The sequence below is a fragment of the Amblyraja radiata genome, chromosome 1, assembly GCF_010909765.2.
Source record: "Amblyraja radiata isolate CabotCenter1 chromosome 1, sAmbRad1.1.pri, whole genome shotgun sequence".
NCBI classification, from domain to species: domain Eukaryota; kingdom Metazoa; phylum Chordata; class Chondrichthyes; order Rajiformes; family Rajidae; genus Amblyraja; species Amblyraja radiata.
The window spans coordinates 30,418,086-30,443,297 of record NC_045956.1 but is presented as its reverse complement, the minus strand read 5'-3'; the positions used below and the strand labels follow the sequence as shown (position 1 = coordinate 30,443,297).

The 25,212-nt window shown below is 44.0% G+C and overlaps 1 protein-coding gene across 1 annotated transcript in view; it reads left to right on the top strand.

Moving 5' to 3' along the window:
* The window catches only part of LOC116985621 (solute carrier family 2, facilitated glucose transporter member 9-like), a 210,570-nt gene extending 185,869 nt beyond the window's left edge, over positions 1–24,701 (top strand). Inside the window, exons 10-12 of the mRNA XM_033040892.1 lie at positions 6,204–6,305; positions 9,657–9,732; positions 24,646–24,701. Coding sequence (XP_032896783.1) covers positions 6,204–6,305; positions 9,657–9,732; positions 24,646–24,701 — 234 coding nt within the window. The remainder of the gene's footprint in view (positions 1–6,203; positions 6,306–9,656; positions 9,733–24,645) is intronic.
* Positions 24,702–25,212: the final 511 nt, after the last annotated feature.

Here is a 25,212-nt window from a genome sequence, read left to right as displayed (position 1 = left end):
TGGGGTTGAATGGAAGAGTGACACAACTGGTAAACTGGTGACTCAGCACCAGGGTTCAACCCTGGCCTTGGGTGCTGCTGCCTGTGTGGAGTTTACACGTCCTTCCTGTAACCGCATAGGTTTCCTCTGGGTGCTCTGGTTTCTTCTCACATCCCAAAGACATGAGGGTGTGTAGGTTGATTGGCTCAGTAAAAATGCCTGCACTGTGTAGGGAGTGGAAGAGGAAGCGGGATGACAAAGAACTAGTGTGAACGGGTGATTGCTGGTTGCCGGGTCACAGTGTGTTTCAGTTTTGGTCACCAAAAGATGAAATTAAGCTGGGAGGAGGGCAGAGAAGATTCACGAGGATGCTGTCAGGATTTGTGAATCTAAGATATAGGGAAAGATTGAGCAGGCTGGAACTATTTCTTGGAGCACAGGAGGCTGAGGGGTATTGTTACAGGGCTGGGTAAAATCATCTGGGGAGTAGATAGGTTGAATGCACAGCCTTTTTCCAGGGTAGGGGAATCTGAACCCAGAGGGCTTAAGTTTACGGTGAGAGGGGTAAGATTTAAAAGGAATCTGAGGAAGAACTTTTTCACACAGAGGGCAGTGGATATATGGCATGAGCTGCCAGAGGAAGTAGTTGAGGCTTTAGTTTAGATTTATTATTGTCATGTGCTCCGAGGTACAGTGGAAAGCTTTGTTTTGCATGCAAATGGATCAGGTATACTACGGCAAAATACAATAATTAAACACAAGTAAAATTGCTCGAGCAAAGGGGAAGATACAGAGTTCTAAAGGGGCTGTCCCACTGCCGGGACCTAATTGGCGAGTTTAGGAGCGTTTGAAAAAATGTCACGTTGAAGACTCCCTTCGACCTCCTTCGACTAGCTACGACTAGCTATGACTAACTTCGGGAAAATTGGACACCGAATAGTGGAGAGTGAAGACGACCTCCTTCAATCTCCTTCGATCTCCTTCGACCTCCCTTCGACTATGATGAAGATTATCTACGACTACCTTCGACTACCCTCGATTACCTACGAATAACATGCCGACCTACTACGACCTACTTCGACTAAACCTACGAGTAAAAAAAATATTGATTTTTCCATTGCGACCTTTATTTACCCGCGGGCATTTTTCAGCATGTTGAAAAATACGCCGCGACCTAGCTGAGGTCTCGAGTAGACGGGGACTACTCTCGAGCATGAAGGAGAGTTACAAAGACCTCCTAGGACCTCGTGTCGACTATGCTGCGAGTATAAGTCGAGGGAAAACTCTTCTAAATTTGCCAATTAGGTCCCGCAGTGGGACAGCCCCTTTAGTATAATTCTCAGTATTTTAGCGCATCTGTTCCAGAGACAAATTCCAATGTCCACAATGATTTAGAGATGAACTGCAGGTAATTGCTCAGTTCAGTTTAGTTTATTGTCACATGTACTGGGGTAGAGTGAAAAGCTTTTGTTGCTTGCTAACCAGTGAGCAGAAAGACAATTCATGATTACAATCGAGCCATTCAGTGTAAGATAATAACGTTTAATGCCAGGTAAAGTGAGCAAAGTCCGATCAAGGATAGTCCGAGGGACATCAAAGAGGCAGCTTGTAGTTCAGCACTGCTCCCTGGTTGTGATAGGATGATTCAGTTGCCTGATAACAGCTGGGAAGAAACTGTCCGTGAATCTGGAGGTGTGTGTTTTCACACTTCTATACCTTTTGCCTGATGGGAGAGGGGAGAAGAGGGAGTGGGTGCGACTTGTCCTTGATTATGCTGCTGGCCTTGCCAAGGCAGCGTGAGGTATAAATGGAGTCAATAGAAGGGAGGTAGACAAAAATGCTGGAGAAACTCAGCGGGTGAGGCAGCATATATGAAGCAAAGGAAATAGGCAATGTTTCGGGTCAAAACCCTTCTTCAGACATCTACAACTCTCTGTGATTTATTGTGGTCTTCGGTATGGCAGTTCCCAAACTATGCTGTGATGCAATCCGACAATATGCTTTCTGTGGTGCATCTGTAGAATTTGTAAGAGTCACTGAAGATTGGCCAAATTTCCTCAGTCTCCTCTGGAAGTTGAAGCATGTGTGCCTTCTTGGCTGTTACATCAATGCGGTTGATCCACAACAGATCCTTGCTTATATTTTACACCGAAGAACTTGAAGCTCTCAAACATTTCCACTTCGGCGTCACTGAAGCTGATAGGGACATGTTCTCCACCATGCTTCCTGAAGTCAATAACTAACTCCTTTGTCTTGCTGACATTGAGGGAGAGGCCATTTTCCTAGCACTGTGTCACTAAATTCTCCATCTCCTTCCTGTAGTCTGTATAGTCATTGTTTGCGATCTGGCAACTCCATCTACCACAGAGTTGTCATCTGTAAACTTGTAGATGGAGTTCGAGACATGTTTGGCCGTACAGTCGTGAGTGTACAGGGGTTTCTTTAAGGGGGAATGAAGGAAAGACACTCCCAGAAGGGCTGCGGGCCTTTGAGAAGCTGGTCGGCACGTCCCCGCGGCTGGATTCAGGGTCGGCGCCGCGGAGCCGTCAGGAGAGGACCTGGCGGTGGTTGAGGTCGAAGACGGGTGCTGGTGGTTGAGGATGGGCTGGCGAAGGCTGTCGGAGGTCGGACGGGGGCCGCGTGGCTGCCGGGCATACTGTGGTAAACAATGAGGGATCAGGCGTGGAGGCGCCGAGAAAACGTAGGGGGACATGGTGTGCGGGAGCCACCGAGCAGAAGGGGGACCATTTGGGGCTGAATACAATATTTTGTATCTTAGTTGGCGCCTTACATTTAGTTTAGTTTAGTTTAGAGATACAGCGCGGTCCACCGAGTCCGCACCGACCAGCGATCCCCGCACATCGACACTAACCTTCACACACAATTGTATACGCACACCGAGCCAATTAACCCACAAACCTGTATGTTTTTGGAGTGTGGGAGGAAACCGAAGATGTTGGAGAAAACCCTCGTGGTCACGGGAAGAACGTACAAACTCCGTACAGACAACACCCGTAGTCGGCATCGAACCCGGGTCTCCAGCGCTGCAAGCGCTGTAAGGCAGCAATTCTACCTCTGTGCCACCGTGACCGCCCTCAAAGCAAAAATACATGCAGTGACTTTTCGCATCCTTTGTGAATGCAAAACAAAGAATCTCACTGTGACATGTCACGTGGTATAATAATGTATCATTCATTCATTCATTCATTCATTCATTCATTCATTGCGGGCCCCCGCTTGAGAATTATCGTGGAGGAGGTGTTGTCACCTATCCTCACTGATTGATGTCTGTGTGTCAGAAAGTCAAGGATCCAGTGGCAGATGGGTTGCTGATTCCTAGATCCAGGCGTTTGGAGAAGACTTTGGATGGGATTATGGTATTGCAAGCGGAGCAACAGAAAAATAGCAGTTGAACGTAGGGGTCCTTGTTGTCCAGGGATTCCACAGACCAGTTCAGGACCAGAGAGATGATGTCTGCTGTGGAGCTGTTGCAACGATAAGCAAACTGCAGTGGATCAAGGCTGGCTAGGAGGATGGAGTTAATAGGAGCCATTACCAGTCTCTTGAGCGATGGTGTGTAGCAGAGTCACTGGGTGGTAGTCATTCAGGAACACCACCGTACTTTACTTTGGAACTGGGATGAGGGTAGCCTTCCTGACACACATGGGGACCTCCGAATGGAGTAGTGAGCAAGTTACGATGTCTGTGAATAGCTCTGCCATCTGATCCGCACAGGTTCTGAGGATGCGACCGTGGAATTCATCTGGATCAGGTGTTTTTTGCGGACTCCACAGTCAAAAAGGCACAACAGATGATGTACTTCCTACGGCAGCTGAGGAAGCACAATCTGCCACAGGCAATGATGGTCCAATTCTACACGGCCATCATAGAGTCTGTTCTCACCTTCTTCATCATGGTCTGGTTTGGCTCAGCCACCAAGCACGACACCTGGAGGCTGCAGCGAATCGTCCAATCAGCAGGGAAGGTTATTGGCTGCAACCTTCCCTCCATTGATGAACTGTACACTGCAAGGGCCAAGAAGCAAGCGGGCAAGATCATCTCTGACCCCTCTCATCCTGGCCACAAACTCTTTGAATCACTTCCCTCTGGAAGGCGACTCCGGACTGTCAAAGCTGCCACAGCCAGACATAAAAACAGCTTTTATCCACGAGTAGTTGCTCTACTCAACAGCCAAAAATCTGTAGCCTCCCTTTGATCTGGTATCTTGTTGGTTCACATGCTTGATCAATGGTGCTTTATCATTAATGTTTTATTATTATTAATGTTTAGTGTTTTCTGAGTCATTCATAACTGTCACTATATGTCATGTTGTTACTTGTGGGCGGAGCCCCAAGACAAATTCCTTGTATGTGAATACTTGGCCAATAAACTTACTTACTTATACACTCTCAGGAAGGCCACAGTAATTGTTGCTACAGGTGCACCCGAGCCTAGTGCAGCGGGTGTCATTCCCCCATCGGCCTTCTGTTCAAAGCAGGTGTAGAATGTATTGAGTTCATTGGGGAGGGGTCCATTGTTGCTAACTGTGCTGCCCACCTTCACCCTGTAGCCCATGATGATGCACAAGCCTTGCCACACAATCCACGTATCTGTGCAATTGCCTTGGGACGCCAGCTTGGTCCGCAATTCCCTTTCGGCATCCTTAACGGCTCTGTGAAGGCAGGTACAATAACAACATTTAAAAGACATTTGGATAGGTACATGTATAGGAGATGTTTCGAGGACATGGGGCAAACAAGGGCAAATAGGACTCGCTTAGATGAGGCATCATGGTTGGCGCAGATGAGTTGGGCTGAAGGGCTTGTTGTATAACTCTCACGCTCTGACGAGAAGCGTTTTATTCTTGTTCTGTCAGGTTGAGGACAACAGTGCAGGAAATAAAAGAGGTACGATAGTGTGAATATGAGGGGATTGGGGTGCTTAGGGAATGGAAGGTATCTGTTGAGACGTGACTTCACTAGTGGTGACATCACAGAGTGGATTCCTGGAAATCATGTGACCCACCTGCCACCACCAAGTCCGGACCCCTGAAGAAGTGTCTCTGTTTTGTTTCAATGTACTGACAACTGTTCTGTATCTGTGATTGGGCAAAGGGGTTGCCTCCCACTCTATTTTCCCACCAGTATCTGTGATTGGGCTAAAGGGTTGCCTCCCTCTGTACTTTCCCGCCACTAGTTTCCCGCCATTGTATATCTGTATAAATAGGAGATTGAAGGTAGACAAAAGTGCTAGAGAAACTCAGCGGGTGCGGCAGCGCCTATGGAGCGAAGGAAATAGGCAACGTTTCAGGCCGAAACCCTTCTTCAGACTGAAGATGCTGCTGCACCCGCTGAGTTTCTCCAGCACTTTTGACTACCTTCGATTTTCCAGCATCTGCAGTTCCTTCCTTAACAAAACTAAATAGGAGATCGGTTCGTTGGGGCATGTCGTCGTCTTTCTTTCTGTTCTGTTTGCGCGAGGCTGCTGAGGGCTCGAGTGAGTGGATCAGAAATCGACCCTGCTGTGAATAAAGGATTTGGACTACAGTATTCGGAGTGTTTTACTGACCCAGATTGGGGGGGGGATAGAGATGTAATAGAACCGGAATCAACAATAGCAGAGGGAAGACATGTGTAGATAGACGAAGACGAAGGCGTGAAGTTATTCACTCTGTTGGCACGAATCCAGTTTAGTTTAGTTTAGTTTTAAGATACCGCACGGAAACAGGCTTCATCAGCCCACCGGGTCAGCACTGACCAACGATCCCCGCACGCTAACACTATCCTACGCACACTACGGACAACTTACATTTTCATACCAAGCCAATTAACTTGCAAACCTGTATGTCTTTGGAGTGTGGGAAGAAACCGATGATCTCAGAGAAAACCCAAGCGGTCACGGGGAAAACGTGCAAACTCCCTACAGACAGCACCTGTAGTCGGGATTGAACCTGTGACTCCAGCGCTGCAAACGCTGTAAGGCAGCGACTCTTCCGCTGCGCCACCGTGACACCCTTAAGTCACGGGCGATTGTAGGCAATAACTACAATGTTCTCTAATTTGGCCTTTGGCAATGATGAATGGGACTAATTTTACCTCTCTCCAATAAATATTCTAACTGTGACTTGCTTAGCTCTAGCTTCCTTTATTGGGTGAGGAAAATAATATAAATAGTTTAGATTACTTACTGAGTGTTTTTGTTAAATGTCAATCTTTTGTTTTCAGAGTTTGACCATTGAAAGACTTGGTCGAAGGACCCTTCTCATCGGTGGTTTTTGCTTGATGGCATTCTTCTTTGGACTACTTACAATTTCACTTAATCTGCAGGTATGTAAATTATTTTATCATTTTAATTAAGCCATGACTACACAAGAACTTTCTTATTGGAACCTCTCATCCAAAAGGTATTGCTCAATAATCCAAAGATGTTTACATAAATGTTTCCTTTCCAATTATTTATTTATTTTCATGATTCAGATGGCCGTTTTATGCAGCTCTTTTCACCCATTTATGAATTGGTGATTGCTGAGGGCAGTAGAGAAATATGTTAGGGTGTAGAAAGGAACTGCAGATGCTGGTTTAAACCGAACATAGACATAAAAAGCTGATGTAACTCAGTGGGTCAGACAGCATCTCTGGAGAGAAGGAATAGGAAAACCTGTTCCTTTTCTCCAAATATGTTAGGATTTTCCCTTCTTGATTACCTGCACATATGTTAAACTGCTGAGTCTTTCCGCTTTCCTCCTGACCATACTAACGGAGTTGGTTGCTGACTGAAGTGTCTCTTATTTCAGATTATTTGCAGCCACATCTATAAAGTTTTGCTCTGATCGCTGTCAGGATAACTTATCTCAATGGTCTCTTTATTGTCACGTGCACCAGGTACAGACAAATACGACGTGCACACAGCTCAGCAAGACCAACCCCGTACATAAGCACAATCACCCCGGTCAGTACAGTACACACAGAACAGCCCACTGAGTCCATATGCAAGAGACACCATTTTGGAGCCGTTCTACAGTCCCAGCTGTAGTTGACCACAAAGCCCATTGCAACCGTCGCCTCCATTCCGGTCGTCCTGTGATCCGATATCCCTCTCCACGCCTGGCCCTCTTCAGCCCTTTGTTCCCGGGCCTCCCATAGCCGACCTCGAGGGCGCGGAAGGTATGATTTCCCCCACCCCCCCATCCCGGTTCCCCTCACCGGGCCCTTGGTCCAGCGTCCGACCTGGCGCCGTCTCCCTCTGCCCTACTCTCCAAATCCCGATCCACGCGGGGAGCTGGGGCTGCACTCGGCAGCCTTACCTCTCATGGTTGAAACACGTACTAAATAAGTTGAAATTCAATAATTGGTGTAAAAGGCTGTATACCCGTGTGTGTGTGTGTGTGTGTGTGTGTGTGTGTGTGTGTGTGTGTGTGTGTGTGTGTGTGTGTGTGTGTGTGTGTGTGTGTGTGTGTGTGTGTGTGTGTGTGTGTGTGTGTGGTGAGGAATGTGGAGGAGTCACTGTGGTGGATGTTTATGTTAAGATGTATTTTGTGTGTTTTGTTGCTTTTTATTGGTATGACTGTATGGCAAATCAAATTCTTCGTATGTTGCAAAACATACTTGGCTAATAAAGTATGATTGTGATTGTGATTGATTGTGATAATAATGGCCATAAGAAAGATTAATAAATGGTCACCCTATTGCAGGATGGACGTGGAGGCTTTGGAAAGGGTGCAGAGGAGGTCTACCACAATGGTGCCTGGATTAGGCAGTATTAACTACAGGGAGTGGTTGGACACACTTGGAATGTTTTCTATAGAATGCCGGAGGTGGCGGGAAGACCTGCTAGAAGTATATAAAATTATGAAAGGCCTAGGTAGAGTAGACAGTCAGAATCTATTTCCCAGATTGGGCATAGCTTTAAGGTGAAAGCGACAAAGTTTAAAGGAGATATGTAGGTCAAGCATTTTTATACAGCGGGCGGTGTGTGCCTGGAATGAGCTACTAGCAGTGATGGTTAAAACAAAAAAGTTAGTGGCATTTGAAAGACTTTTAATATCCCTCATATAGTAGTGCAGGAGGCACCAGGCAAATCATAGCCATAAGAAGGTTTTTTTTGTTTTAGTTTTAGAGATACAACGTGGAAACAGGTCCTTCGGCCCACCGAGTCCACACCGACCAGCGATCCCCACACTACCCTACATACACTAGGGACAATTTACACTTGTACTCAGTCAATTAACCAACAAACCTGTACGTCTTTGGAATGTGGGGGTAACCGTAGATCTCGGAGAAAACCCACGCGGTCACGGGGAGAACGTACAAACTCTAGACAGACAGCACCCGTAGTCGGGGTCGAACACTGGTCTTCGGCACTGTAAGCGCTGTGAGGCGGCAACTCTTCCGCTGCGCCACCGTGCCACCCATCGTGCCGAGGTGTTTTGATGGCCTCAGCAGATGAGTCAACTCCAGTCTAACGGATACTAAAAGGACATCAAACAATTGTCACTAAAAACTTTACTTTTGGGAGGATTTGTGGGCCATGCAGCCACAAAAGTATTTTAAGTAAATAGCATCCACACTTGTACTTTGCGCCATTATGTGTCTTGGTACGTGATCACTGTGAGTCCCAAGTGTTGCAACTGGGTGAGCAACTGCCTTACAGCTTCAGCTCCTAACCCCTGTTCTTGGAGCTTGCACGTTCTTCCTGTGACAGTGAGGATTCTTTCTTGATGGTAACTAATGATGGACTTGGTGAACCAAAGAGGTTCTTGCAATACTGTATCTCTCTTTGTTTCTGCGGCCTGGATGCAATGTGAGATTCTTCGTATTCTACACGTCGTGTTTAAGAGGCTTTTGGATTCGCACATGCATATGCAGGAAATGGAGGGATTATGGATCATCTCACACAGAGGAGATTAATTTAACTTGCATCATGCTTGGCAAAGACAATGTTGGCCTAAGGACCTATTCCTGTGTTACACTGTTGTAAGTTCTATGAGGCTGGCTCGACAGAACCCAAACTCTACCACAGGTGGGTACACAAACTTGCTGGAGGAACTCAGCGGGTGCAGCAGCATCTATGGAGCGAAGGAAATAGGCGACGTTTCGGGCCGAAACCCTTCTAACCACAGGTGGGGCAGGAGGTATTTCATGGAGTGGGTATGGAGAATGTAGTTTGTGAGATGGTGCCCTTTTCCCTTCATTGACACTGTGTCTGTATGGTCAGTCAGAATAACTTGACATTTGACTGATTATAATGCCAACATTTAATAGTAGCAAATGTAAGTGTTCTTGATTTGACGGCATATTGCACCGTCAATGCTCTCGGCAGATTCGGAGAAAATGTTAGATTAAGAATAAAGGGTAAGCCATTTAGAACGGAGATGAGGAAACACTTTTTCACACAGAGTTGTGTGTTTGTGGAATTCTCTGCCTCAGAGGGTGGTGGAGGCCGTTTCTCTGGATACTTTCAAGAGAGAATTAAATAGTGCTCTTAAAGATAGCAGAGTCAAGGAGATATGGGGAGAAGGCAGGAACGGGGTACTGATTGTGGATGATCAGCCATGATCACATTGAATGGCGGTGCTGGCACGAAGGGCCAAATGGCCTACTCTTGCATCTATTGTCTATTGTCTATAAGTGCTTGACTCCTTGACTGATTTATGTTACTTGGAACTAAATATTTTTCAGGAACGAGCGCAAGGGATGTCGTACTTGAGTGTGCTCTCCATTTTGGGTGTGATTGCATCATTTTGCATGGGTCCAGGTAAATGTTTTAAATTATATTACAGTAGTAACTGGAAATTATTTCATTTTTTGGAATACTAATACGTAAAGCCAACACTTGGAATTTTCTCTTTTGTTGAGGACATTTACAATGGACTAGCTATAGTTTGGAACAAAGATCCTATAACAAGCAAGATAGCCCACTCGACGAAAAAGACGTAGTGCGGTCATGGGCAGATTCATGGGTAATTTTCGGCCCCATTTCCGTAACCGGCTTCCGTCTCCGCGCCAAAGATCCCGTAGTGGAGCAAAGATACTAGTGCGGAGACGGAAGCCGGTTACGGAAACATCCTCGTAAAAATAAAAGTTATTTTGTAAAAATCTTCTCCTTATTTTCAGAATTATAATTTATTAACACAAACTGTTCCCCCGCAACGTTGATTACACTGCGAGTTGGGTCGGGTTACTGAAATGGATGAAAAAATGGCCCACATTCCGCACCGTTGCGTACTACACGTCAGCCCATTGCATTTAGCAGGAGTGGTCTATCAGGAGTGGTCTATAGGATCTTTGGTTTGGAAAGTTCAGTCTGAAGAAGGGTCTTGACCCGAAACGTCGCCCATTCCTTCTCTCCAGAGATGCTGCCTCACCTGCTGAGTTACTCCAGCATTTTGTGCCTACCATAGTTTGGAATAAATCAATCAACATTACTGCAGTTTTCTCCACAAAACAGGTGATTTGGGATTTTCCCACGTACAATTTGAATTTGCGAATTGCTGACATTCTGTTGGTATTTTCCAATCTTTTTCCAGAACTTGGGCTAATTGTTTATAGGTTAACAGAAGCCCAACCATCTTAGGACTGAGAACGTTTTCACCCAGAGAGTTGTGAATGTGGAATTCTCTGCCACAGAAGGCAGAGGAGGCCAATTCACTGGATGTTTTCAAGAGAGAGTTAGATTTTGCTCTTAGGATGAGAGAAATGGAATCATACGGAATCAAGAGATATGGGGAAAAAGCAGGAGCGGGGTACTGATTTTAGATGATCAGCCTTGATCATATTGAATGGCGGTGCTGGCTCGAAGGGCCGAATGGTGTACTCCTGCACCTATTTTTCTATGTTTCTATGTAAATTACTATAAGGTACTCGGCTGGTAGCTTGTTAATTCAATGTAATCCTTGATATTTTAATTTAGACGGACTTTTTAACGTGGAGAATTCTGTGGATGTAGTACCTTCCAAGTAAGGCATTTAATCTTATCTTCATTACGGTCAGACATACCAATCTTCATATAGTATTAAATCTAGAGGTACAACAATCATAATTCAAAAAGGAATACCATTTAAACTAAAGAATAAAATAATAGACAAAGATGGGAGATATGTCATAGTTACGGGAGAGATAAACTCAACCACAGTTACCTTATTAAATAATAGCGCCAAACTTTGATAATCCTCAATTCTTTAACAAAGGTTTGAACTTAATTTCAGAGCTTAATTATCAAAATGTAATATTTGGAGGAGATTTCAATTGTGTTCTTGACAATTATTTGGATAAATCAACACAACAAAAAAGATTAAACATTAAATCTAAATCTAGTGAACTCTTAAATACATACATAAAAAATACAAATATAACAGATGTATGGAGGATTGCAAATCCAGCTGGACGGGAATATTCTTTCTACTCAATGGTACATAAAACCTACTCACGAATTGATTACTTTTTAGTAGATACAAAATTAATTCCATTTACATCAAATCCAAAATACCATAGTAGTATCATTTCAGATCATGCGCCGTTAACTTTCTTCGTAATAATAGAAGGGATGAACAATAAAAATTTGTTCTGGAGATTTAATCCCCAAATTGTAAACCCCAAGTTGTGCATATCTAAGAAAACAGATGGAATTTTTCTTTGAGACTAATGAGAAACCAAGTATATCACCCTCATTACCCGGGATGACAGATAGCACAATGGGCTAAGTGTTCGGCTGGCAACCGGAAGGTAGCCGGTTCGAATCCCGCTTGGAGTGCATACTGTCGTTGTGTCCTTGGGCAAGACACTTCACCCACCTTTGCCCGTGTGTGAATGTGTGTGAATGTGTGTGAGTGATTGGTGGTGGTCGGAGGGGCCGTAGGCGCAGATTGGCAGCCACGCTTCCGTCAGTCTGCCCCAGGGCAGCTGTGGCTACAGAAGTAGCTTACCACCACCGAGTGTGACTGAGGAGTGAATGAATAATGCGATGTAAAGCGCCTTGAGTATTAGAAAGGCGCTATATAAATCCCATCCATTATTATTTATTATTATTATTATGGGAATCGTTTAAGGCATTTATCAGAGGATCGATAACTTCATATCAAGCTTTTCAAAATTAAAAAAATAAAATGGAACAACTGAATCTAGAAGAAAAAATTAGACAATTGGATTTAGACAACGCCAAAGACCCAACTAGGGATAAACATAATAAGATATTAATATTGAAATTTAAATTAAATAGAATCTTATCTGAAAGAATCACTAGAATATTCCAAATTACAAAACAGGAAAATTTTGAATTCGGCGACAAGCCACATAAACTCTTGGCACGACAAATGAAAAAACAGGAAAAGGAACATACGATTTCTAAAATTAGGTCAGATAAAGGGGAATTGATAACACTACCCAAAGATATTAACAAAAGATTTGCTCAATTCTACCAACATTTATATACATCAAAAGCATCAACAGATAATGTCAAAATCACAAACTTTTTGGAAAAATATAATCTCCCAAAACTTAATGTGATGGAACAGGAAGAATTAGGAGCTCAAATTACAATTAATGAAATAGAAGTCAATAAAGTCTTTGAAGAACGGTAAAACACCAGGACAGGATGGATTTAGTAATGAATTCTATAAAAAATATTATGAAATAATTTCTCCACGTCTACAGAAACTTTACATATATTCATTCAAAGAACAGAAACTACCAGAAACACCAGCTGAGTCGACTACAACACTAATACCTAAAAAGGATAAAGATTTAGAACACCCCAGGTCATATAGAGCCATTGCATTATTAAATACAGATCAGAAAATATTAGCCAAAACCTTAGCAAGAAGACCAAGTAAATACGTTAGTAAATTAATAAACCCGGATCAAACGGGGTTTATACCTAAGAGACATTAATTTAATAATTTGAGACGTCTCTTTAACATAATGTATTAATATAAGATAAAAGAGGAAGACTTATCAATTATTTCAGTGGATGAAGAAAAAGCATTTGATCAGGTGGAATGGGTATACCTTTTTAAAGTATTACAAAAATTTCAAATGTGAGATAATTTTATCCTATGGATAAAATTACTATATGATAAGCCCACGGCTAAAATACTGACTAATAATATACTATCCCCGAAATTTCAACTATCCAGGGGCAATAGACAGGGATGTGCTTTATCACCACTTCTATTTGCCCTGGCGATAGAGCCCTTAGCAGAAAATATAAGAATGCACCCTAATATTCATGGTTATAACACTAAAAACTCTAATAATAAAATATCATTATATGCAGACGATGTATTATTATACATTACAAAATCACAAATTAGTATACCAAATTTATTAAATTTAATAGAAGAATTTGGTTCCTTTTCAGGATACAGAATAAATTGGAATAAAAGCGAAATAATGATGATAAAACCTCAAGAGTCAACACATCTTTTAAAATACCCCTAGAATCACTACAGAAAGATTTAAATATTTGGGTATTCAAATTACTAGAAAATATAAATCCCTATTTAACGCAAACTACCTGCCCTTACTTACTAAATTACAAAGGTCGATCCAATTTTCGAAAACACTACCGATGTCCTTAATAGGCAGAATAAATGCCATTAAAATGATTTTTCTTCTGCAAATACTATATTTATTCCAATCAATACCTACATACATAACTAAAAACTTATTAAAAAAAATTAACTCATACATTTCAAATTTCATATGGGACTATAAATCCCATAGAATTCAAAGAAGACATTTAAGTAAACCTAAAGAATACGGTGGACTTACACTTCCCAACTTTATATACTACCATTGGGCAGTGAACATTAAAAATATAATGTATTGGCTAGACAGTTCAATACAACAGGTAGAATGGACAATAATGGAGAAGGTCAAGGTCAAAAACTTTATTTACCATTTGTGCTTACACACATAGGAACTCTTGTGCGGCTATTCAGAGAGTCAAGTTACATTAAAAAATTAAAATAAAAAATTTTTAAATTTTAAAAAATTTAAAAAGACACACAGAAGACACATAGAGCATTGTAGCTTGCACAAACACTATATCAGGACATCAGTTCATTTTGTTGTGTTTTGGCCAAGAGTCTCACTGTTGCAGGGAAGAAACTCTTAAAAAAGCGTGTTCTTTTTGTGGCGATACTGTCCGCTCGTCTGTGCCTGAGGTTGTATGTGCAGTTTTTGTGTTTGAGCAGGGAGTGAGCTGGATGTAGTGTGTCTCTAATGATTCTCCCTGCTCTTTTTTGACAGCGCTGTGTGTAGATTGTGTCCATGGAGGGGAGTTCAGTTCTGATGATCCTCTCAGCAGTCTTTATGACTCTTTGCAGAGCCTTCCTCTCTATCTGTGTGGTGTTTCCATACCACACCGTGATGCCTGTGGTGAGGATGCTCTCTACCAGTCCTTTGTAGACCTGGGTGAGAGGGCGACAGTGCAGACCAGCTTTTCTGAGCAGCCTGATGAAGTACAGTCTCTGCTGGGCTTTTTTCACTGTGGCTGCAGTGTTCAAAGTCCAGTTCAGATCTGATGTTATTTGTAGTCCCAGGTATCTGTAACTGTCAGCCCTCTCCACCACAGTCCCCTTGATGATGAGGGGCTGCAGGGGGGGTGGATTTTTTCTGAAGTCCATTATTATTTCTTTTGTCTTGTCTGTGTTGAGGCTTAGGTCGTTCACCTCACCATAGGCAAGAATGTCGTTCACCAGACTCCTGTAGCCCGACTCGTCCCCCCCCTTGATGAGGCCCAGGATGGTGGTATCATCCGCATACTTAATAATGATGGTGTTTTCCTGGGTGGAGACACAGTCGTGTGTGTACAGGGTGAAAGGTTTGGGACTGAGACAGCAGCCTTGTGGTGATCCTGTGCTGACGGTGAGCTCTGCAGACACCCTCCTTCCCATCCTCACCACCTGTGGTCTTTCAGTCAGGAAATCTAAGATCCAGTTGCAGGTGAGAGTCGGGACGCCGAGGTCTGTCAGCTTCTCAGTCAGCCTGCCCGGGCGAATGGTGTTAAAGGCCGAGCTGTAATCCAGGAACAGCGTTCTGACGTATGTTCCTCTGCTGTCCAGGTGTTGCAGGATGTGGTGTAGAGCAATGGCCACTGCGTCGTCCACTGAGCGGTTGGGGCGGTAGGCGAACTGGAGGGGGTCGATCGTGCCCGGGACCATGTGATTGATGTGTGTGAGAACCAGTTTCTCTAGACACTTCATGGCAACTGGCGTGAGTGCCACTGGCCTGAAGTCATTCAGGGTGGATGGGTTTGTTTTTTTTGGAACTGGTACAATGGTGGAATATTTAAAAATACGGGGGACCACTGCTTGGTTTAAAGACAGATTGAAGATGTCTACATACACTCCCGTGAGTTGTTCTGCACAGGCCTTCAGAACTTTAGGAGGGACGCCATCTGGTCCCACAGCCTTGTGGGGGTTCACCTGCCTCAGAGCTTTCAGGACCTGTATGGGTGTCACCTGAAAAACAGTGTCCGTGGGGTTGCATGGGGCTTTTGAGGGGGTGTCTGTGTTCAGTCTGTCAAACCTGGTGTAGAAGGTATTAAGGCTGTCTGGGAGGGTGACATCCTGGGGGTCTGTGGTTGGTACTGTTTTCTTGTAGTTTGTGACTGCTTGGATTCCCTGCCACATACTGCGTGTGTTGTTACTTAGGTAAAAGCTTTCAAGTTTTTGGGAATAAGCCCTCTTTGCAGCTCTGATGGACTTCTGTAGCTCGTACCGGGGTGGATGATTGCACTCCTTTTAATATAGGAGCGATCCTTTTCTCACCAATAAAACTGAAGAACACAATATATAAGAGAAACACGATGATTCACAGCACAATAAGAATTTGGATACAAATAAAATCCTCTCTTAAATTAAGAAATCTTTCGCTTCTTTCACCAATAGCTAACAACCCCACGTTTATGCCATCAACTATTGACAAAACATTTACTCTCTGGGAACGATTAGGAATTAAGACTTGGGAAGATTTGTATGAAGCGGGAAATCTTTTACCATTCCAGGATTTACAGCTTAAATACAATTTGGAAAGTAATCAATATTTTAGATATTTACAAACTCGAGATTATTTGAAAAAGCATTCAAAAGATTATCAAAATTTGAAGTTGGACCCTTTAGAACAAAGCATGAATAGACAGGCAGAATTTGATCACTTGACATTGTATTTTTATAATACTATTTTAAATATAGACATACCTTCGACAGAAGGTATAAGAAAAGAATGGGAACAAGAATTGTCTATAGAAATCTCCAAGGACAGATGGAAAGATTATTTGTTATATGCACATAAATGTTCGATCAACATTAGACACACATTGATCCAATTTAAAATTGTACACAGATTATATTACTCAAAAACAAAATTAAATAAAACATTTCCAAATGTCTCTCCCATCTGTGATAAGTGCCTAACTAAAGAGGCAACAATAGCACACTCATTTGTTTCCTGTGCAAAACTTCAGAAATTCTGGAAGGAAATTTTGAAAGCTTTTCAAAAATATTTAAATTACGACTGGACCCAAATACAGAATTGATTATTTTCGGAACAATGGAAGCCTGTTCCGAACTAACTACATTTCAAAGATGTTTATTAAACTACGGTTTGATAACAGAAAAAAAACTTATACTTAAATTCTGAAAAAACGCTCCTATCCCAATGTTTAAAATGTGGATTACAAATATGTCGGAAATACTTCATCTTGAGGAAATGAGACATGTTCTAGCAGGAAAATAAGAGCAATTCTTAAGAATATGGTCACCTTTCATTGATTTGTTACAGGTGTAATATGGTGCAACACAATCCTGGAAAGTAACTCTTTTAGAACTAGGTGATGGGTGTGAATCGTTAGGAATTAGGCACATTCCCTTTCCTTCTTGCTTAGCTTTACCTTTTTTAGATTCCTTACTTTTTTTCTTTTCTTAAGGCCCCCCTTTTCTGTGGGGCCTTTTTTTCTCCTTTTCTTTTCACATTTTCAAGCACGCAGTCTATTTAACCATTTTACTTCGGAGTCACGTGAGTGACTACGTGAAGAACCCGCTCAGCGCGCATGCGCGGCATTAACGCCAGCAGTGCAACGGCGGCTGCAACGGGAGGTAGGCGCTCCCGCTACAGAATGAAACGGACCGTCAGGTGAGTACCCTGAGGTCGGGTTTCTATTACAGGGGAGCCTTTTTCTGCTTGTCGGCAATTCCCCGACACCGTGCCGAGCCCAGCCCGCTAGTACCTGAGCAGCGGGCTGGATGCATAGCCACCCGTAGAGGCATCCGGAAGGTGTTTTTCCCGATTTCGGACGGGACGTCTCTCCACCTGCAAGGGGAGAGAGAGAGCCGCCTGAGCCGCTGGAGCGGCTCTCAGAGCAGGTGCCTGCGAGACGCGCTGCTTGAGGGGCGCTCTCGCTTCTACAAGGCACAAAAGCTCTAGAAGAACCTGTCCCCGGCTTTACCTTTGCAAGGGGGGGCAGTAACAGGCGGTAGGAACAATTACCGGGCGCTCCGCTATCCCCATCACCGCGCCGAGCCCAGTCCCGCTAGTGCCTGAGCTGCGGGCTGTATGTTTAGCTATCCGAAGAGGCATCCGGCTGGTGGCTTCCTACTTGTCGGAGGGGACGTATCTCCACCCGCATGGGAGAGCGACAGCCGCCTGAGCCGCTGGAGCGGCTCCTGGAGCAGGAGCTCCTGCGAGACACGCTACGTGAGGGGCAGTCTCGCTGGAGGGTTCGGGCATACCCTCCACAGTGCCTAGGCACTGCCCATCGCTTCCTCCTTAGTGTGGTTAGCTTTGGGGTGACCAGGGCTGGGCTGGTCATGAAGAGGGGGTCGCTGGCTGAAGAATTCGGGAGTATGGAGGTGCAGGAACAGGAAGTGCAGGAACAGGAAGAGCTGCTGGGTGTGTGTGGACCGCTACGTGGCTACCCCACGTGCAGGAAGGCCATTAGAGCCTAAAAACTAACGGCCAGCGTTGACCACCTCTCCGACAGGCACCTACAGGAGCAGGTGGTTAATAAGGCTTAAAATGTACAGCTCCAATGAATTATAGTCCTTCAAAGTGCCGGCACTCAACAGCCAAATCTGGGGGCACGTCGGGACAAATACTCGGACAGGATCTGATACTGCAGCGGATCCTCAGGCTCCTGAAGTCAGCCATCACACCATTTGCTCGTTTTCTGTGGACAATACGGAGATGACCACTAACTAACAAATCACTCTCACACTGTTGTGCAACACGCAGAGCGAGATAAATTACCTCCGTATATAAATCATAAGACCTGCCCTAAAATCCCGAATTTGGGTTGTGCTAAACCCCAGCCATTGAGTCAGCCTCACAGCTCTTTGGCAAAAAACCTCATGGGAATAAAAACTTTCGGCCTCATGAGGGCAGGCCCCAGGACGAGCAAACCCCAAAAATACAATACCCAAGCGTCAGCACCCCTTCGCGTCCACCAGTCGACGTCTACCATATGGGACTGGTGAAAGCTCGGGGACCGCATTTTTTTATGCCCGGGAGTCTTTTAGACCACGGCCCAGAGCAGGACCCCATGGAAAATGCGCCACCCCCCAACATCACCGCCACGTCAGACAACGCGCCAGACTCGCTGGTCTGGGAAGAGACAGAAGAAATGTCCATATCCATGGAGGTAGGTGAGTCTGGTGCCTACAAGAATATGTAAAATAAGGAATCTAATTTCAAAGGATACTTTATGGCAAGCATTGGCCTCAAATATGCTTACTATTCAGTACCCATTCAAAAGGATCTACGCAGATACCTAAAATTTACCTGGATGGGGCAACTATGACAGTTAAAGCATTACCCCATGGGGTAACATCAGCTCAAGGTTATTCATCAAGATACTAAAACCAGCCCTGGCAAAACTAATAAGAAGACCATGGAATTGGCTATGTCAGCTGTTTTTCAGCTACAAAACAGTTTTCGAAACCCTGGGGTTTGTTTTACATCCAGATAAATCAAAGTTGAAGCCATCCACTATCATGGACTACTTAGACTTCACAATTAATTCAGTCCATATGACTGTAACTTTGCCAAAAGACAAAACGGTTGAATTGGCACAATTATGCCACAATTTAATGGTCAACGAGCAACCAACTATTCGACAAGTAGCAAGAGTAATTGGGAAAATGGTAGCAGCATTCCTGGCTACACAACTCGGACCATTGCATTATAAAATCTACAAAGAGCAAAGGTACAGGCATTAAAATATCATGCAGGTCATTATGATCGGGTCATGAAATTACCCACTGAAACTATATCAAAACAGTTGGCATAGTTTCAGCCCTATCATTATCTAACAGGTGGTAGATGGACTAACCTAAAGTCATCATTACTACTTACATGGGACATTAATTATTTAGCGATGTTGGGTGCCTTTTATGGATTAAAAGCATATACATCAAATATGCATCACTGCATGTACGGTTACAAATGGATAATACTACGGTGGTGGCCTACATTAACCATAAAATCGTTATCATGCGACAAATTGGTCAACACAATTTGGCAATGGTGTGTCAAAAAGACATATTTGGCTGTCAGCAACTTACCTATCAGGTAAGCTAAATACAGTGGCAGACACCAGGTCACGCAAATTCAATGACAACATCGAATGGATGTAAAACCCAAAGTATTTGCAAAAATTATCAAGCTATATGGCACGCCAGATATCGATTTATTTGCATCAAGGCTAAATCACCAGATACCTATGCATGTCGCTTGAGAACCAGACCCAGAGGCAGTAGCGGTAGTAGATGCCTTCAGGCTGGATTGGGGAAATTCCTTCTTCTATGTTTTCCCTCCCTTCTGCCTCATCAGTCAGGTACTACGAAAAATACAGATGGACTCTGCATCAGGGTTTGATAGTACCCGACTGGCCTACACAGCCATGGTTCCCAGTACTGCATGACATGTTTGTTGAAACACCATGTCAGCATTCCTTTCGAACATCCACTAAGAAGCAGTACTTAACCAGCATCAAGAAATGCGAGAAGTACTGCCAGGAAACAAGGACCACGTACACAACAGCAACAGTCACCAACGCACTGGAGTTCCTGGCCTACCTACACCACAAAGAGGAATCAGCTACAGTGCCGTCAACACAGCAAGGAGTGCCCTGTCTGCTTATTTGAAACCAGCACCAGGACAACAGCCGATGGGATCCCATCCACTGGTGGTCAAATTAATGAAGGGCATCTATAACATCAAACCCCTAGACCAAGATATACCCATTTATGGGATGTCAGTGTGGTCCTGACGTACCTCAGGGGATGGCCACCAGCCAGATCCCTCAGCCTCGAACAAACTACCCTGAAAACGCTCATGTTGATGGCACTTGTATCCACTCAGAGGGTCCAGTCACTACATCGATTGCGACTGGACAACATGGTGAACACCCCAGACCAGATCTCGTTCATCATCCAGGGTCTGGTAGAACAGAGCAGGCCAGGTATAGCCAATCCAGTTGTGGTGTTCCGGGCTTACCCGCCAGAGCCGCGGATGTGTGTCATGACCTATCTACTATATTATATAGACACAACCTATAACATCAGAGGGAGTGAAAAAGCCTTATGGGTCAGCCACAAAAAACCTCATGGCCGGGTAACGAGCCAAACCATTGCAAGATGGCTCAAGCAGGTACTAAAGGCTGCAGGAATAGACTAACTTTTTTCAAATCTCATTCCACCAGGGCAGCGTCTACATCAACGGCCGAAAGTATGGACGTACCGGTTGACCATATTCTGACGACAGCAGAATGGTCGAGGGAAACGACATTCAAAAATTTTTACAATAAGCCGTTGACGAAACCTGACTTGTTTGCAGAAAAATTTTACAAACTGCAAATATTTAATTTAAGCCCGGGGGAGCAATTTAATTTGTTATTGTTACTAAATACCATTTTTGTTTCTCGAAAAACAGATCCATTGGTTGGTTACGATAACACACTTCCTCCCTCAAGAACTTCGGCAGTGAGTGAAATAAAACTGTTACACGGTTTGAAATCACAGAGCTTTGAAGTCTTCACGTAGTCACTCACGTGACTCCGAAGTAAAATAGTAAGAGGAGGAGTTACGATGAGGGATTACGAGCCCTACGCTCCCACCCTCATAATATAGGTCAAACTGATAACTGATGTCTCCTTTTCTTTACTATGTTTACTTCAATAACTGTGTCTATCTGTGATTCCACACCGCTGCTTGGAAGTATGCCGCGCATGCGCGCTGAGCGGGTTCTTCACGTAATCCCACATCGTAACTCCTCATAAAATACAGATCAAACTTCAAACTGGTAAGTTCTCGTTTAATCTTACTATTATCATTCACTTAACGTCAACTACTGTGGACTACACTCCACTACTATCCTCACTCTTTTCTTCTTTCTCTTTTTTCTCTTCTCTTTTTCTAATATATGTTAATATAATGTTGCAAAAAATATAATGTTGCAAAAAAAAAAAAGAAGTTGTACAAGGAATGTAGTATGTTGCATATTATCATTAAGATGTATGTACATTGCTTCTAATAAAAATTAAAAAAAATTATAAAAAAAACCTTATCTTCATTTGAAGTGGCCGCCCTGTTAACATGGAAACATAGAAAAATAGGTGCAGTAGTAGTCCATTCGACCCTTTGGGCCAGCACCGCCATTCAATATAATCATGGCTGATCATCCTAAATCAGTACCCCATCCCTGCTTTCTCCAAATATCCCTTGATTCCGTTAGCACTAAGAGCTAAATCTAACAATCTCTTGAAAACATCCAGTGAATTGGCCTCCACTGCCTTCTGTGGCAGAGATTTCCACAGATTCACAACTCTGGGTGAAAAAGTTTTTGCTCAACTCAGTCCTAAATGGCCTACCCCTTATTCTTAAACTGTGACCCCTGGTTCTGGACTCCCCCAACACGAGGAACATTTTTCCTGCATCTAGCCTGTCCAATCCCTTAAGAATTTTAATATGTTTCCAAAAGATGCCCTCTCATCCTTCTAAATTCCAGTGAACATAAGCCCAGTTGATTTCATCAAATGACAGTCATTGTACATTATTTCATCATATGTTGTACAGTAGTGGACTGTGCCCAGTACTAGACCTTCCCAATAGAGGAATCAGCCTCTCAACATCCACCCTGCCATCCTTGGAGTCTTGTTGCCTCTGGGCCAATATTGTTCATTCTCTTCATGGGACAACCCATTGATTGAATATTCTTTGAATTTCAGGAAAGTTTCAGATATTTTTATAAGAATGAAGTTCATTGCAGTTCTGACTAAGTCTGCCAGTATGAGTTAGCCGTCTGCCAATTTGTTTCTGATGTTTGTGGTAGGGATTAACCTTAGCACCTCACATACTCCCCTTTTCCAAGTCAATGGATATTTTTAAGGCAGAGGTAGATAGATTCTTGATTAGTACAGGTGTCAGGGGTTATGGGGAGAAGGCAGGAGAATGGGGTTAGGAGGGAGAGATAGATCAGCCATGATTGAATGGCGGAGTAGACTCGATGCTACTATCACTTACAGTATGACATTATGACCTTTTAGACAAGGGCAATGTGAAAACATCACTTCAGGTTAATTTCATACTGGAAGGATTGCGTAAAATGTTTTACAATGGAAGAGGCATTCTCTTGCCAATTGGTCTTGACCAGGTGTAGAATATTGATGACAAGAAGTAAGCCAGGAGAACTTGAAAGGTTTCTCAAACTTACTGACCTATAAACTCTTTTATTAGTATTAAAACAGATTGTGGGTCACCCCATCACTGTTCACAAAAAGGGCAAGAACTCCAAAAGTGAGATTCACAGAACAGAATTCTTAATCTCAATGGGTGATGCTGTGTTGAAAACTGACACTGTTACCTTCCATGTGGTGCCTTTTATTGATGTGCTACTTGTTGTTATAATGTAAAGAACTAGTTTTAGCCTTAAGGGAGGCACTACCATAGAAATAACTTCCTTACAGCTACAGGGAACTGTAGCAAACTATACTGCAATTATGCAATTACGGAACTGGGTCTCTGCGCATCCCTCTGCAATTGGATCCTCGACTTCCTCATCCACAGACCACAGTCTGTCCAAATTGCCAAAAAATACAGTGCCCTCCATAATGTTTGGGGCGAAGACCCATCATTTATTTATTTGCCTCTGTACTCCACAGATTTGTAATAGAAAAAAATCACATGTGGTTAAAGAGCACATTGTCAGATTTTATTAAAGGACATTTTAATACATTTTGGTTTCACCATGTAGAAATTAAAGCTGTGTTTATACATAGTCCCCCATTTCAGGGCACCATAATGTTCGGGACACAGCAGTGTCATTTAATTGAAAGTAGTTATGTTTAGTATTTTGTTGCATATCCTTTGCATTCAATGACTAATTGAAGTCTGCGATTCATGGACATCACCAGTTACTGGAGGATTGCTGAGCCCTGTATCCGCGTGTGTGAAATCCTTGGATTTCATCAACTGCTGGCACAATGGGAACCCAACGGGTCCACGGGTTGTCTTGTCAGCATATAAAAGGCATGCTCAATTGGGTTCAGATCGGGTGATTGATTTGGCCACTCAACAATTGACCATTTTTTAGCTTTGAAAACTGCAATGTCCAGGTTCAGGAACAGCTTCTTCCCTACAGCCATCTGGGTATCAAACACAACAACCTCAAATAATAAGCTCTGAACTACAATAGACTATTATTATTGTTATTATTATTATTATTATTATTATTATTATTATTATTATTATTATTATTATTATTATTATTATTATTATTACACATTGTTTGTTTTTTGAGTATGTGTGTGTGTGTGTGTATGTATATATATATATATACACACACACACACATACTCAAAAAACAAACAATGCAATAATAATAATAATAATAATAATAATAATAATATATATATACAAACAAACACTGAGTGTGTGTGTTTATTTGTGGGTGTCAGATTTGGCCTTTGATTCCTTGGTCCGCCAAAACCACACGGAAAAACGCCGAGATTTTTTCCATTTCGCTAGCGATTTCGCTTTTACATTCACTCATCCATTCCTCAAAACATTTGGACATTTTTATATACACATTTTTAAATAAAATTCTCCCCCCCCCCCCCCCCCCCCCCCACTCATTTTAAAATCTAAACGGGTCTCACCAGCTGCTGACATCACAATCCCACATGCTGACCAATCCAGGCCTACCTGCCTCCAGTATGCCTCCAAGTACGCTCGCGCCACGCCTCCCGCTGCTGGACTCCAGCCCGCCCGCCTATCCACACACTTCAACCTCCCCCCCCCCCACTTCACTTCTCTCCCCCATCCTCTCCTTCCTCTCCCCCTCCTCTCCCCCCCTTCACCCCCACTTCACCCCCACTCCGCTCTCTCCTCCACCCCCTCCCCATAGTCGGGGTCTGAAGCTCCGAGGATGCGAGCCCATGGAGCTCAGAAATATCTAGAAAGTTTTGCAGAACAAAGATTCTACAGCTCCGTTCCGCTGTAGCTTCTTTGTTCTACAGATTATGGGGCATTAATCTACTCCTCATAAATTCCGCTGAACTCAGAGCTGGTGCAGCTCGCGAAGCCCCGCCCGCCCCTCCCATCCCCTGCTTACTCCAGAGAGTCAGAAGCCTATAGCTGAACTCCCACTCCCCCCTTTCTCAAAATGCTCTGCAGATCGAGGACGGCGAAAAGCAGCGGCGGACACTCCCCTCCCCGTCCGCGAGGTCTGAAGCGCCGAGGATGCGAGGCCTCACAGTCTCTTATGGGGCCGCTTTCACAGACTTAATCGTGAGCGGCCCCCGCGTTTAACCTGGGCTCTGGGAATTCGCATCTGATGGGGAAGAGGCATCTAGAGGGAAGGCAGGGACAACTTCGAATCCAGCAGCAGAGTGGCTCTGTTAATGAATTAATTCCACAGTGAGTTCAGTTCGGTTACAACCCCCCCTCTCCTCCCCCTCACTTGGAGTCCTTGGGTCGACGCCAGCCCGCCGCGGCCTTGCTCAGGGTCCACGCCCATCCACATCCTCGCTCGGGTCCGGCGCCTGGTGGGGAGGCTGCTGCCGCGGGCCAAGCCCGGCTCGACGCCCGCCCGCCCGCCGCCTCGCTCGGGGTCCTCAGGTCGATCCCCACCCGTCCATGTCCACCACCCAACGCCTGGTGGGGAGGTTGCTGCCTGGGCTAGAGCAGAGCCTGGAGCTGGAGTGAGCGCCAAACCCAGGGTTTGGGATGGGGCCATGACCG